Raw genomic sequence first — 12,253 nt, 5'->3', positions numbered from 1 at the left:
CTTAATGTTGCTGTTGCTGTTGCCTTTTGTTAATGACGATGAGAGAGGAAAGACCAGTAAGATGGGAAGAGAGAGAGAGAGAGAAAGAGATTGTAAAAATGAAAAGTGTGAGCGAGAAAGCTAATTTAAAAACTGCTAAAAAACGGTACTTGGGTCTATTTTGGAAGATCGCGGAAGAACGGCGATCTTTTTCCCGTTTTCCTTTCATCAGCTCCACCACCAGCACCATAACCAACAACAACATCATCATCGTCTTCATCGTTTTCTTCATCATCATCTTCGTCGTCTTCATCTTCTTCTTCTTCATCGCCATCAGTATCTATTTCTAAGAGGAAGAGGATTGTTAATTGATAAATGAAAAGTCAGGTAAATTGGGAACGACGATAAAAGTTGCAAGTTGAATTTTAGATACCTTTATTTATGGTCCTTAAGTGTACAGCAAATAGATCAAAAACTGGTAATTTAATAACCAGTTTTTCAATCGTTATATTCTAATCACACCTTTTTTGAATCATTTGGAAAACCAACAATAAAAAATTACTGTTATTGTTGCTTCATGTGCCATTCTTTTAGGAATCATGATATTCAGAAATGAGAAAATTTTTAAGAAGACAAGTTATTTTGTTAATTCAATGAACAATTTGAAACCGTTGATTTATTGAGAGATGGTATGCGAACAAAATGAGATGAAAAGGAGGACGGGTTGATTGAGAATATAGCATCTCTCATTAAGAGGAAAGGTTATTGAAAGGGTTAAAGAAAGAAAGGAAGGAAGGCTTCTTTTAGAGGAGAGAGGAAGGCAGGGAAATCGCAAAAGAAATCAGTAAAAGTGAAATCGTCGTAAACTTGGTATGTTCAGCATGGAAGACATTTTCCTCTTTAATGACTTTCTTTTTGTTGCATTAATCTTTTCGTGTTTATTAATAATTCAATTGAATCGGCCTCCACAAAATAGATTCCCAAATCTCTCCATTAGAAGTTCCAACGAATATATAACCACTTTCTTTATCTTTAACCAGCTCATTAAAATCGTCCAGAACACGACAATGCAATGGTAATGATGGGTTCACAAACCGATTCTTTAATTGACTTTTGCTCTGGCGATGTGACAAAAACCCTTTTCAATAAACTGGCCAGCATCATGGACTTCAATTGTATTGTCACCAAGATTCACCAAGACTTTGTGGGCTTCTCCAAGTCGACTGACAAATTTTGGTTGGAATCTCATTTTCAGATCGCAACAAGTGGATGAACTCTCTTCATGACTCTCTACAATAGACAAAAAAGTCAACTCAAATAAATTGTAACTGAAGGCATGTTTCTCTAAAGCATCCGGCACTGATTCATATCATCAGGTTACGGAAAGCTGGAACAAATTGTCTCCTTCTAATTTGGGAACATTAGCATAAACCAATTTTGCGTCCGAATCAACACGTAAACTACAGTAATTGTTCAGAGTGGTTTTCACTCCAACCATATTTACAATGAGATAAACTTTGGAAAGGTCAACACAAAAATTAAGATGGAAAGAAAACCAAAACTTCAAGAGTTTAATTGTCAGGAATCAAAAAGAAATGGAAAGAGCGAAAAGATAGAATAAAGAAATGAAAAAAAGAGCCGAAATTGTTTCATAAAAATCAGGATAAAGCACACAAGCAATGTAAGATTTACTCTAATGAACAGTCAACTGGTGTTACGATTTTTAGGCCACTTGTAGTCGATAATTTTTTCAATCTTTCAAAACTGCTATTGGTATTAAAATAAACATTGTCTCCAACTAATTCGGGAACATTAACATAAACCATTCAAAACAAAACAAAAGAAAGAGCTGTCATGTTAATCAGTATTCAGTAATTCTTGAAAAGCTTATTAAAGATAAATTACATGAAAAGCTGTGTAAAATTTCCCGTACAATTATTCAAATGCAAAATAAAGGCTTTCTATCAGTGGCTCCTCCATAGCATAACTTTTCAGGCGGTGATTTTAAATCTTACATAGAGATGAAAATTTTTTAATTGCAACCACAATATAAATAATACTTATTGGTTATTTACAGTTGCATCTAATTGATATTTCATTTTACGTTAAAAAAGATCTAATGAACCACATTCCATTCCATAAAACTATCTCTTTTTATTGTTCTTTGCTTCGGGTTATTATTCATCTTCATTAAAGACATTAATTATAATTTTTTTTGCTTCTGTTATAACAGGAAGAAATGGTAAACGTAAATTTCAAATTCAAATACCATCAAAATCACTTTCATCTTCATCATTCACCTTTATTTTTGGTGTATAAAGTGTAGCAAATCGGTAAAAACTGGTATTTGGCAACCAGTTTTCAAATCATTATATTTTAATCACACCTTAATAAATCATTTTAGAAGCTAACAATAAATGCTTCTATTTTTTAATCAATGTTTGGTTTGGAAAAGTTTTCAAGCCTTTTAGAGTTGAACCGATTGGGAAATAATATAAGCTTGTCTTCACCATGGCAACCTAGAAGAGAATTTTTATTCTCTCGTTAATCTTTCAGTTTTGCGTCAAACTTAATTTTCACTTTTGTTTAATTTTGATTGTTTCATTTACAGTTATTGTCGGTACAACAATTTCATTTGCTTAATTGTTACATCTATTTTTACATAATGGAAGCTAATAGAATTGAAACTGCTATTATAGAAATGAACGATCTTACTCAAGCAATTACAAAAATCAAAGGTAAGTTTTTTCTTCTTTAATGGCTTTCTTTTTGTTCGATTAATCTTTTCATGTTTATTAATAATTTAATGTTATCCGTTTTTTTAATTAATCGTAAAGCTGAAGTTGCTGCTGCTACATTCAAGATTAGTCAACAATTGGTAAAGAAAAAAAGTGAACCTGATCTGTTCGATCAGCTTTGTAACGCGGTCAATGATTCATCTCCAAAGGAACCTCAAAATGATGGATCTCAAAATATTGTTATTGACGAGATTAGAATCGAGTGACAGATGTTTTATTAATTTCTTCAAAAATACAGTTCACATTTATAATGTTGATTCATTCACATTTGTAATTACTTCACTCTTTCATTCTATGTTCATCATAGATTTCATGTAACACATTATCCAAAGATGTTGATTAAAAGTCTTTAAGAGACATGTAATTTTGTTAACTCAATTAACAATTTGAAACCGTTGGTTTATTGGAAGATGTTATGCAAGGAAATGAGATAGGAAAAAGAGGACGGGTTGAATGATAATATAACATCTGAAGAAGAGGTTATTGAAAGGATTGAGAGGTGGAGAGAGGTAATCCGTGAAATCGAGAAAATATTTTAGAAAAAAAGTTATTCTAATGATTCTTTTGATTTCGCATCAAATTTAATATAGTTAATACCAATGGGATGTCACTTGCTTGATTTCCTAAGACTTTGTGGGCTTCTTCAAGTCGACTGACCAATTTTGTTTCAAATCTCGGCAACCAATCACTAATAAGCGGAGATTTTATGTCTAATCTTGGAACGATTGAAGTGATGAATGGAATCTTCCATCTTTCTTCCTTAAGATCGGCTGAAGCTAGAGTACTTAAAATTGATAAAAGCAGGGCTTGATCGTGTGCAATTAATTCAACCAAAAAGGCTGCTCCTTTAGTGGCTCGAAAATGATCACAAATTTGATTAATCAATGCTGGATCCCTCATTTCGAATGCTTGGCAAATTCCTTCTATCATTAAGGGTCGATCATTGCTTCGAATTTTATTCCACATTTGTTGTAGTCGTGCAACTCTTTCCGCTTCAGCCTTTTTTCTTTTCTCTTCTTCCTGAGCTTGATAGTTGACTAAAGGACTGAATGGTTGTTTGCCTGGAGTTGGTGTAACATTCATTAAATGGTGACTACGAAGGGCAGTAGGTGAAGGTGAAACGACAGCTTGAAACTGTTGCTGCTGGAATCTGAGTTGGGCAAGGATATCCGTTTGATGTTTAGAACATTCAGCAACTTCTTTTCGAAGCTCTTGAATTTGAGTTTCACATTGTTTAAATTGTTTTCCAACGGATAAACAATGTGCATTAAGATCATTACGACACTGATTGAGTGTGTTGACTGTTGGAGTGATTTCAGATCGAATTTGCTGCATGAACTCTTCTAATCCTTTGGCAAACATTTGATTCATTTGATGCATCAATTTTTTAATTAGCATATCGACAATTTTATTAGCTGCCTTCAACTGTGATGGATCTTTAACTTCATTTCGTAAACTTTCAATGTCATTGGTTATTTTAGTCATTTCACTTTTCATACTGTCCATTTTAATGTCAAAACGGTCAAGTAAATTTGTTTCCAGTTCTTTGATCATTCCTTCTTTAGCAATGTCTTTAGGTAAAGGCTCAAAAGGCACTGAGCTCATGGAGTGTTGAACCCTTGGATCTATGTTAAGTATTTTAGGCGGTACATTCATTTCCGATTGTGGCTCTAGATGAAGCATTTCGTCATAGATTTTACTGCTAGGATTACGGTGTACTTTTTCATCATCAAGGTAATTAGCGACTTCACGACTAGTAGGTGAGCTAGTCGGACGTTGAGTAATAGAGTCACCCATAATTTGATGACTACCAGACAATTTTATATCACTGGACTGGTTTTTGCTCGACGATCCTCCAACCGCAGACAAGCCAGATGTTCCTGACTCTGATATGGTACTGATATTGTTGAAAATACTAGCCAAGGTGACCGGTGGAGTGACCTCATAAGAGGGCAGAGATCGTTTTGATGATTCATCGCCAACAGATTCATCATCAGCTCCATTAATACTCATATTTGGATATATCATTGATCTGTTTTGATCATAGTCTTGGTTAATGTTAGAAAGATTATATCTAGCGAGGAAATTATTTTCAGCACTTTCATCAATTACTAAATTTTCAATATCAACCAAGCATTTCTCAATTGTTTTTTGAGTTAACCAGAATATTTCAATCTGAGAAGGATTCGGTCGCTTGACAGTGAATGAAAGAATTGGATTATATAATTGGAAACGGGTAATTTTCTTGATTCTTGGTTGTTTGACGAGTAAAGTTTTACCATCACCGCCCAAACCACAATTGTCCACATCAAGAAACTCTAAGTGTAAAAGGAAACCAGTCTTCTCTTGAATAGCAAGAATAACATGAGATGATAAATCGATACGATAAGTAATGTTGGACGGTTCATCATCCGGGAAGCACAGTACAACTTTTTGAATCGGCCTCCACAGATTAGATTCCCAAATAGTTATTTCTCCATTAGATGTTCCAACAAATATATAACCCCAGATGCCACTTTCTTGATCTTTAATCAATTCATTAAAATCGTCCAGGAAAAATACGCAACTTAAATTACCATCAGAAGACCATTTGGGTTCCCATGTGTGTACGAGCCTAACTTCTTCATCTTCAAACTGGTAAAAACGAACTCTATTATCCTTAGAAGCCGAACAAATCATTGCCAAATCATTAGACAGTGCAACGGTAATGATGGGTTCACAACCCGCTTCTTTAATTAACTTTCGCTCTGGTGTGGAAAGTTCTAATTCTTCTTTGGAAATGTGACAAAAACCTCTTTCAATAAACCGCCCAGCATCATAGACTTCAATAGTGTTGTCATACGAGATAGCTAAATTCATGCCATAGTCATCATCAATGTAACCAGGACACCAAGCAAGTCGCACCTCTGAGAAAGGTACACCAACTTCAGAGACAATTTTCAATAGTTCACAGGATTTATAACCATTAGGATCGTCATCAGAAAGATAGCAACTATAGATGATAACATTGGCAAATCGATCAACAACAGCAAATTTATCATCATCACTTGATGACATTGGTACATAGGCAAAAGCAAGGTCGGCAATTGTTGTTGAAAATTGCGGCTTCAAAAGCATTCGTTTCTGATTATTGTAATTGAAGATACGAATCATTTGTTTTGTTGGATCAAGGTCCTCAACAGATCGACTAAGTCGATTTGAATCTTGAAAATCAGGATAAAGTACATAAGCAATGTAAGGTTTACTCTGATGCACAGTCAACCAGTTGGTGTTACGATTTTTAGGCCACTTGTAGTCGATAATTTTTTCAATCTTACTAAAACTACTATTGGTATTGAAATAAACATTGTCTCCTTCCAATTTGGGAACATTAACATAAACCACTTCGGCGTCCGAATCAACACGTAAACTACAATTATTATTCAGAGTAGTTTTCACCCCAACCATATTTACCATGAGGTATGTAACTTTAAAGATGAACACAAAATTTTAGATGACAAAAATAGAAAATTATAACTCCAAGAGTTTAATGGTATATTTTAAAGTCAGAAATCAAGGGAAAGAGTAGAAAGAGAGAGTGAGAAAAGTGAAACAAGAAAAAGCCGAGACGGTTAATCAGAATTCAGTAATTCTTGAAAATTTTATTAAAGGTAAATTATACGAAACGCTGTGACTAGTAAAATTTCCCTTACAATTATTCAAATGCAAAATAAAGGCTTTCTAAATCAGTGGCTCCTCCATAGCATAACTTTTCAGGCGGTGAGTTTAAATCTTACACAGAGATGAAAAACATACAACTTTTGTAAGTCTTGATCACGAGCGCATTAGGGAAGCTTAATTAATCAAATTGACACAATTTATCGATTGAATTTTGAAATCAAATCCAATTGAAATCAGCACCATTTTCCTAATCCAAATTTGTTTGCATCATCTCTTTTTACACCTTATAACAAGCGAGTGAGATTGTTGATTTACAATGAAAAAATTATCATCAATCGAAAGTTCGGAGCTCATATAATCACTGATCATCACCATTATTTAATGATAATTCAAATTCAAAGCTTTAAATAAATATTTTGACTATTTTTTATGAAATTTTTCAACACGATTTTATAGATCATTTTCGGTTATGAAAATAGCTTCAAACTGACGTAAAAAATTTGAAATGTTATGAAAGCAAAACAATCTTAAAATGGCAATCATAAGGTAGACGATATTATCGATTTATATGAGCAGGGATTAGCTTAGGTTAGCTCTGGAAAATTAGCGAAAAAACTGATTAGTTCAAGGTTTCAAGGAATGAGCCAAATTTTCAATTTTCAGATGTTTTATCATCGTTCATTCACCTGCCTTTTAATCCCAATCAGTATTTCAAGAGAGCGAATGTTTCCAAATATCATGGCTCATCAACAGACTAATAATTGCAATTCAGTTGCTTTACATAAAATTTTAAAATTCGGTTAAGATCGGTTAATTAATTGATTTTGGTTTTTTGGCATTTGTAAATGCGTAAACATCCTGTGGTATTAAGTTGAAAGATTGAACCTGAAAATTGTGTCAACAAGTAAATTTAGAAACGTAAATCACGAATGACCGCATTATTTTGAAAAAATTATTTACATCGAACTTTGAGTTTAATATTTATTACATTATTGCTGGTGATAATAATGAAAGTCTTAATTCTTCCAATACTCAAAGTTTTTTTGAACTTGATAGGATTCGACCTGATTGCTGAATCAAACATGGCAAGCCCAGAGAGTCATGTAGACAGATGTTACCTTTCTCTTTCTATCTTTCAAATTTCCATTCTCATAGCATCTCGATTTTACCCTCAGCAGATATTTTTCTGTGTAACGTGTCTTCTTTATTAGTTTAACAGTTATTCTGTTTTTGTGATTGATTAAATTAAATCAATAAAATATTAAAACAATCAAAAATCAATAATCAGTGCAATGTTTTTGTAAAATTAACGGTTCATGGTGAACCTTATCTATTTGCTGCAAGCTCATCATAATAAATCTGTTTTATACTGGTCTGGGAAAGATAAAATAAACCAATATTAACATCATATGGTAAGAATTTATTGTTATCATTTTATTTATATTTTTAAAATTGTTTCATTCCAACCATATGGTTACATTAAGTCACATTTTATTTTTTTGTATTTTCTCGCATTTACCGTTTCTATAACCAGTTTATTCCTGTATAATATTAAGCCTGAATAATTCAATAGACACATAATGTCAACCAATATTGCCAACAACCCAAAGCCAGGAATTTCTGGCCAAGAATTTGATAAATTTGTCGAGAGAGAAGATAGACGTGAAGATGATTCAACCTTCCTAAAGATGCAACAAAGATATTGGGAAGCTAAGCAAACATTTATTAGTAAATTGAAGAGAAAAGAAGATGATTGTGTTGTTGCCTCTGATGCGCCATTGGATGCTAAACTAGAGGTGAGTCTATTTAAATCTTAATTGTTTTTATTTTTATTAGCGAAATAATTTTCATAGAATGATAACGTGTTTGAACACCCTGTAAATTGCATTTGCTAATCAGTGAGCAAAATGTAAAGCCATTCATTTGTTATCTAAACATTGTCATGTCTTTACTCTGACAAGGTTTCCGATGGTGATATGTTCATCAGTTGATTTGAAAATAAAAAAATGAGTAATACAATAATTTTGGTTTATTGTGTTTACTGGTTCCATTTGTCAGCTGGCTATTCATGGTAAACATACGATATTTTCAGCTTTTATAACTGAACATCTTTTTCTCTCTCCACAGCTTTTTCGTTCCATTGAAGAAACATGCTGTTCTTTATTATGTATCCTGGAAGGCTATCAAGATCGACTTTGTACCTTGGCTCATGAGGAAAACTCAACTGGCCGGTTTCTTAAGGAATGTGGAAAGATTGACAAAACTCGAGCTGGTAAAATGATGACAGCTTCTGGTAAAACATTGTGTTACACTGCTCAACAAAGGATACAATTGAGAAACCCTTTAGTTCGTCTTTATCAAGAGGTTGAAACATTCCAGTATCGAGCTATTGCTGATACCATGATTACCATTGAGAAGATGGAAAAAGCAAGACTTGCCTACAGAGCTGCACTCCTATGGATGAAAGATTTATCTCAACAATTAGATCCTGATACATACAAACAATTGGAAAAATTTCGTAAAGTCCAAGGGCAAGTTAGGCGTACCAAGTCGCGATTTGATAAGCTTAAGTTGGATACTCTTCAAAAGATTGACATGTTGAGTGCATCAAGATGTAACATGTTCAGCCACGCTTTAGTCTTATACCAGAAAAATTTTTCAACCTTCTGGGAAAAATCATCTAAAGCTATGAAAGCTATATCTGACAATTTCAAAGGTTATCAACATTATGAGTTTAGTTTTCTTAAAGATTTGACTGAAACAAGTAAAAAATTGGCTCAAGAGGATAACAATAGTTTTACATTGGGTAAAATATTTACTGAAGGAGAAGAAGATAAAGATTCACTCATCTTTTTTGAATCAGAGTATCATGACGATGATACCAAAGGAAATCTCTCAGATGAATCGACAAAAGTCCGCCAGTGTACATCGGGAATTAACAAGAATCACAATTATTCACTATTCAGCAAAAAGAGTGATAATAAAGATAGAAACAGCAAGAATAATGATGGCGATGTCAAGTTGATAGACATGGACATTTTTCCTTCGCCTATTGAAGCAAGCAGGAAACAGCGATTTCAAGATCTTCTTGATTCTCAATCCAAATCAGATGACAATAATTTACTCAGTGATATATTTTCCATTGAGCCTGTTAAAGAGCAACAAACCATTCAGCAATCCCCCATGGACAGTTTCTTTCCAAGTCATTTGATGGATATTAAACAATCTAATTTGTTAAATGCTGCATCAGGATCTTCATCTCTTGATACCAGTTTACTTGAAGAAAAGGTTTGTCTTCAATTAAAAATTGTTTCATTAAGTTTCAATCTAAAAGGCAACTCAGTCATTCAATTGAAGCTCATATTTTTCACACAATTTCGGATAATCTAGAGGTTTATGCTTTGCAGGCTTTGATGAAAACAGTTCTCATAACCAAACCTTTCATAATGATCATTACATTAGAAGCTTATCATTATTCAATCAAAATTTGATTAATACTTGTGTGGATATTATTTATGTTTTATAATTGATCCTTATAAATCAATTTTTATCAAAAATTACGTTTTCTTCTTTTTTTGCAGAATAAATCTCGAAACTCTGGAGCAAGTCAAGCTAAAGACAATAAAAAGAACGATTGGTTCAATCTATTTGCTGAACTTGACCCCTTGGCTAACCCAGATGCCTTAGTATCTAGAGGAAAAGATGACGAAAGGAACTGCTAAAAAGTCGAGAAACATCCCAATTCCAAAATTAAAGCGCATCAAAGAGAAAAAAATCAAGCATTTAACTGAGATTTTAAGCATTTGCATTCCATTTCACCAAATTATTACACAAAACGTTAAATATTTTTTACCCTTTAAGTGTAATACCTAGTGTAATACATTTTTTCCCGTTATTGGAAAACTGCAAAATTACCGAGATGCAGACGTAATTATTGACCAATAAAACGCTAGAACCTTTGTTTATATTAAATCATGAACCAAATTATCTTTTGAAATCAGTCTTGATATGTCACTTGCTTGTAAGTTTGATGACTGAATCGCACTTACAAAGTCCCTTCGAAGAAAATTAAATCTCATTTTGTAAATGATTTTTATTGAAGCAAAGTGGATTAATCTCAGTGCATTACCAAGTATCAATTAACATTATAATAGAATCATCAAGAATCTAAAATTTTACTCTTGCTAATTTACAGTAATGATTTCGCTTTTACTTTTATTGAAGAGTTCAAAGCTCGTCTTTACCAACTGAACCTGATAAAAGTTGACGATCCAATAGATATTCACCCATTCCTGAATCCATTTTGGAAATTATGGAGACAAGACGTTTAAGTTGATTGATTGAATCAATTTGTTCCTCCATAAATTCAGTTTCAAGGAAATCCATAAGCTATTTGTAGGAACATAGAATGGAAACGGAAAGGAATACAATTACAATTACAACAATTTAACCATTCAACAGTAAGAATCGGTCGGAAAACGCAAGAAAAAATTCACTAAACAATGTTTCTCCTAAGCTTTCTTTGTTCATCAAATTGATAGAAATAGACTTACATGAGGATCTTTGCACTCGTGTTCAGCTTTGTAGTGAATCTTGTGAATTTCATTGTTGATTTTGGTCTCAAGACTTAAAGCATCTTCAAGAGCCGTTTTACCATCAGGCCATGTATCTTTGGTTGGCATCTAAATAAGATTGAAAGATAAAACAATTACTTCAACTGAGATAAGCTGAGAAAAAATCTATTTGACTTTATTACCTCAACATCGAAAGTTGATACTTTGGCTCCTCTTCGACTCATGTAATCTATTAATTTTCGTGCATGATCACCTTCTTCCTTTGATGCGTCATGGAAAAATTTGGAAAAACCTTTTCTTGCGACTAAATTTTGACCAAAATAGGACCCCTGATGGACAAAGTAAATTGAAATTTCATGTTAAAGAGACAAATCGATTGACTCAAACACAAAATACTTACCATATTAAGATAAACCAAACTTGCATGTAATTCCCTGTTGATTTGATTTTGCAGATGATTGATACAATTTTCAGCAATTAGGTAACGATCCAGATTGGGTCGAAGCATTTCTGCTTAAAATTAATGCAAAAAGACAAAAGCAACAACAATGTTAAACATAATCAATCTGAAATACTATCAAAACCAAGTAAAATAAAAACTGTCAATTCAAGACAACATTGGTTTCAGCTGGTACTTTACACAGATGGACTAATTATAGCTGGACTATTGAAAATTTAATGGCTAATTGTTTCCAACAAGACTTAAATAAATCAAGGAATTATGAAAATAGCCACAAAAAATAATATTGAAAGTGGTGGTCGAGTTGACATCCTGAAAACCTCGGTCAATCGATCCAGCTTTTTCATCCAAAATGCCATCATTTGTTGTAAAAAGGTTGTTGAATAATTGAATTATATTTGGGTAAAAATGATGAACAATTAACTTTACTCACCATCGTTGGTTACACACTTCACAAGAAGCATTAACACTGCCAATTTAAAAATATTTAACATTTTCGGTATTTACTGTTGTAAACACTTTTCACAATTAGCTGCTACAGTAACTGGTAGTTAATGGATTAAAAGTAAGTCTAATTTGTTATTAACAAGATTTGAAACGGTTAGCACAAAAGAGAAACAAATCTATGTTAATTCATTGATTCAGCACAATGTTCAACAATCAATATTAAGAAATAAGATGTTTCCAACTCTCCAATTATCGGCTCAGTTGAACAAGAATGATGATACTAGAAAAGATTATCTCTAATCAATTGAAGTGGTTTCGATGAAATTAACCTTCAA

At 32.9% G+C, this 12,253-nt stretch overlaps 3 protein-coding genes and 2 long non-coding RNA genes across 6 annotated transcripts; 3 read left to right on the top strand and 2 right to left on the bottom strand.

Moving 5' to 3' along the window:
* The first annotated feature begins 227 nt into the window (after positions 1–227).
* On the top strand, positions 228–1,733 carry LOC149093635 (uncharacterized). Its single transcript, XR_016200228.1, has 2 exons — positions 228–366; positions 1,020–1,733. It is a non-coding gene; the product is annotated as an uncharacterized LOC149093635 (long non-coding RNA).
* A 791-nt stretch (positions 1,734–2,524) lies between these two features.
* Positions 2,525–3,155, top strand: LOC149093634 (uncharacterized). Its single transcript, XR_016200227.1, has 2 exons — positions 2,525–2,717; positions 2,817–3,155. It is a non-coding gene; the product is annotated as an uncharacterized LOC149093634 (long non-coding RNA).
* Positions 2,976–6,452, bottom strand: LOC149093633 (uncharacterized). Its single transcript, XM_089269766.1, has one exon. It carries the CDS (start codon positions 6,231–6,233, stop codon positions 3,330–3,332), a length of 2,904 nt encoding a protein of 967 aa, XP_089125892.1. The 5' UTR covers positions 6,234–6,452; the 3' UTR covers positions 2,976–3,329.
* Positions 6,453–7,577: 1,125 nt separating this feature from the next.
* ICA69 (islet cell autoantigen 1-like protein) lies at positions 7,578–10,409 on the top strand. Its single transcript, XM_015932702.3, has 4 exons — positions 7,578–7,849; positions 7,972–8,233; positions 8,565–9,725; positions 10,019–10,409. Exons 2-4 carry the CDS (start codon positions 8,018–8,020, stop codon positions 10,157–10,159), a joined length of 1,518 nt encoding a protein of 505 aa, XP_015788188.1. The 5' UTR covers positions 7,578–7,849; positions 7,972–8,017; the 3' UTR covers positions 10,160–10,409.
* A 103-nt stretch (positions 10,410–10,512) lies between these two features.
* Positions 10,513–12,034, bottom strand: LOC107365232 (ferritin heavy chain). 2 transcript variants are annotated; one of them, XM_015932706.3, is made up of 5 exons: positions 11,905–12,034; positions 11,412–11,524; positions 11,194–11,340; positions 10,991–11,119; positions 10,513–10,826 (listed from the first exon to the last, which is right to left on the bottom strand). In XM_015932706.3, exons 1-5 carry the CDS (start codon positions 11,963–11,965, stop codon positions 10,665–10,667), a joined length of 612 nt encoding a protein of 203 aa, XP_015788192.1. In that variant the 5' UTR covers positions 11,966–12,034; the 3' UTR covers positions 10,513–10,664. The 2 variants fall into 2 exon arrangements, with proteins under 2 accessions (XP_015788192.1, XP_015788193.1); XM_015932707.3 differs by having other exon boundaries at positions 11,412–11,521.
* Between the last annotated feature and the right edge of the window lie 219 nt (positions 12,035–12,253).

Source organism: Tetranychus urticae, chromosome 3 (genome assembly GCF_039701765.1).
Source record: "Tetranychus urticae isolate SD_2017Ah chromosome 3, NJAU_TeUrti_SD_1.0, whole genome shotgun sequence".
Lineage (NCBI taxonomy): Eukaryota > Metazoa > Arthropoda > Arachnida > Trombidiformes > Tetranychidae > Tetranychus > Tetranychus urticae.
The sequence above is the reverse complement of the archived record's forward strand: the minus strand, read 5'-3'. Positions and strand labels throughout refer to the sequence as shown.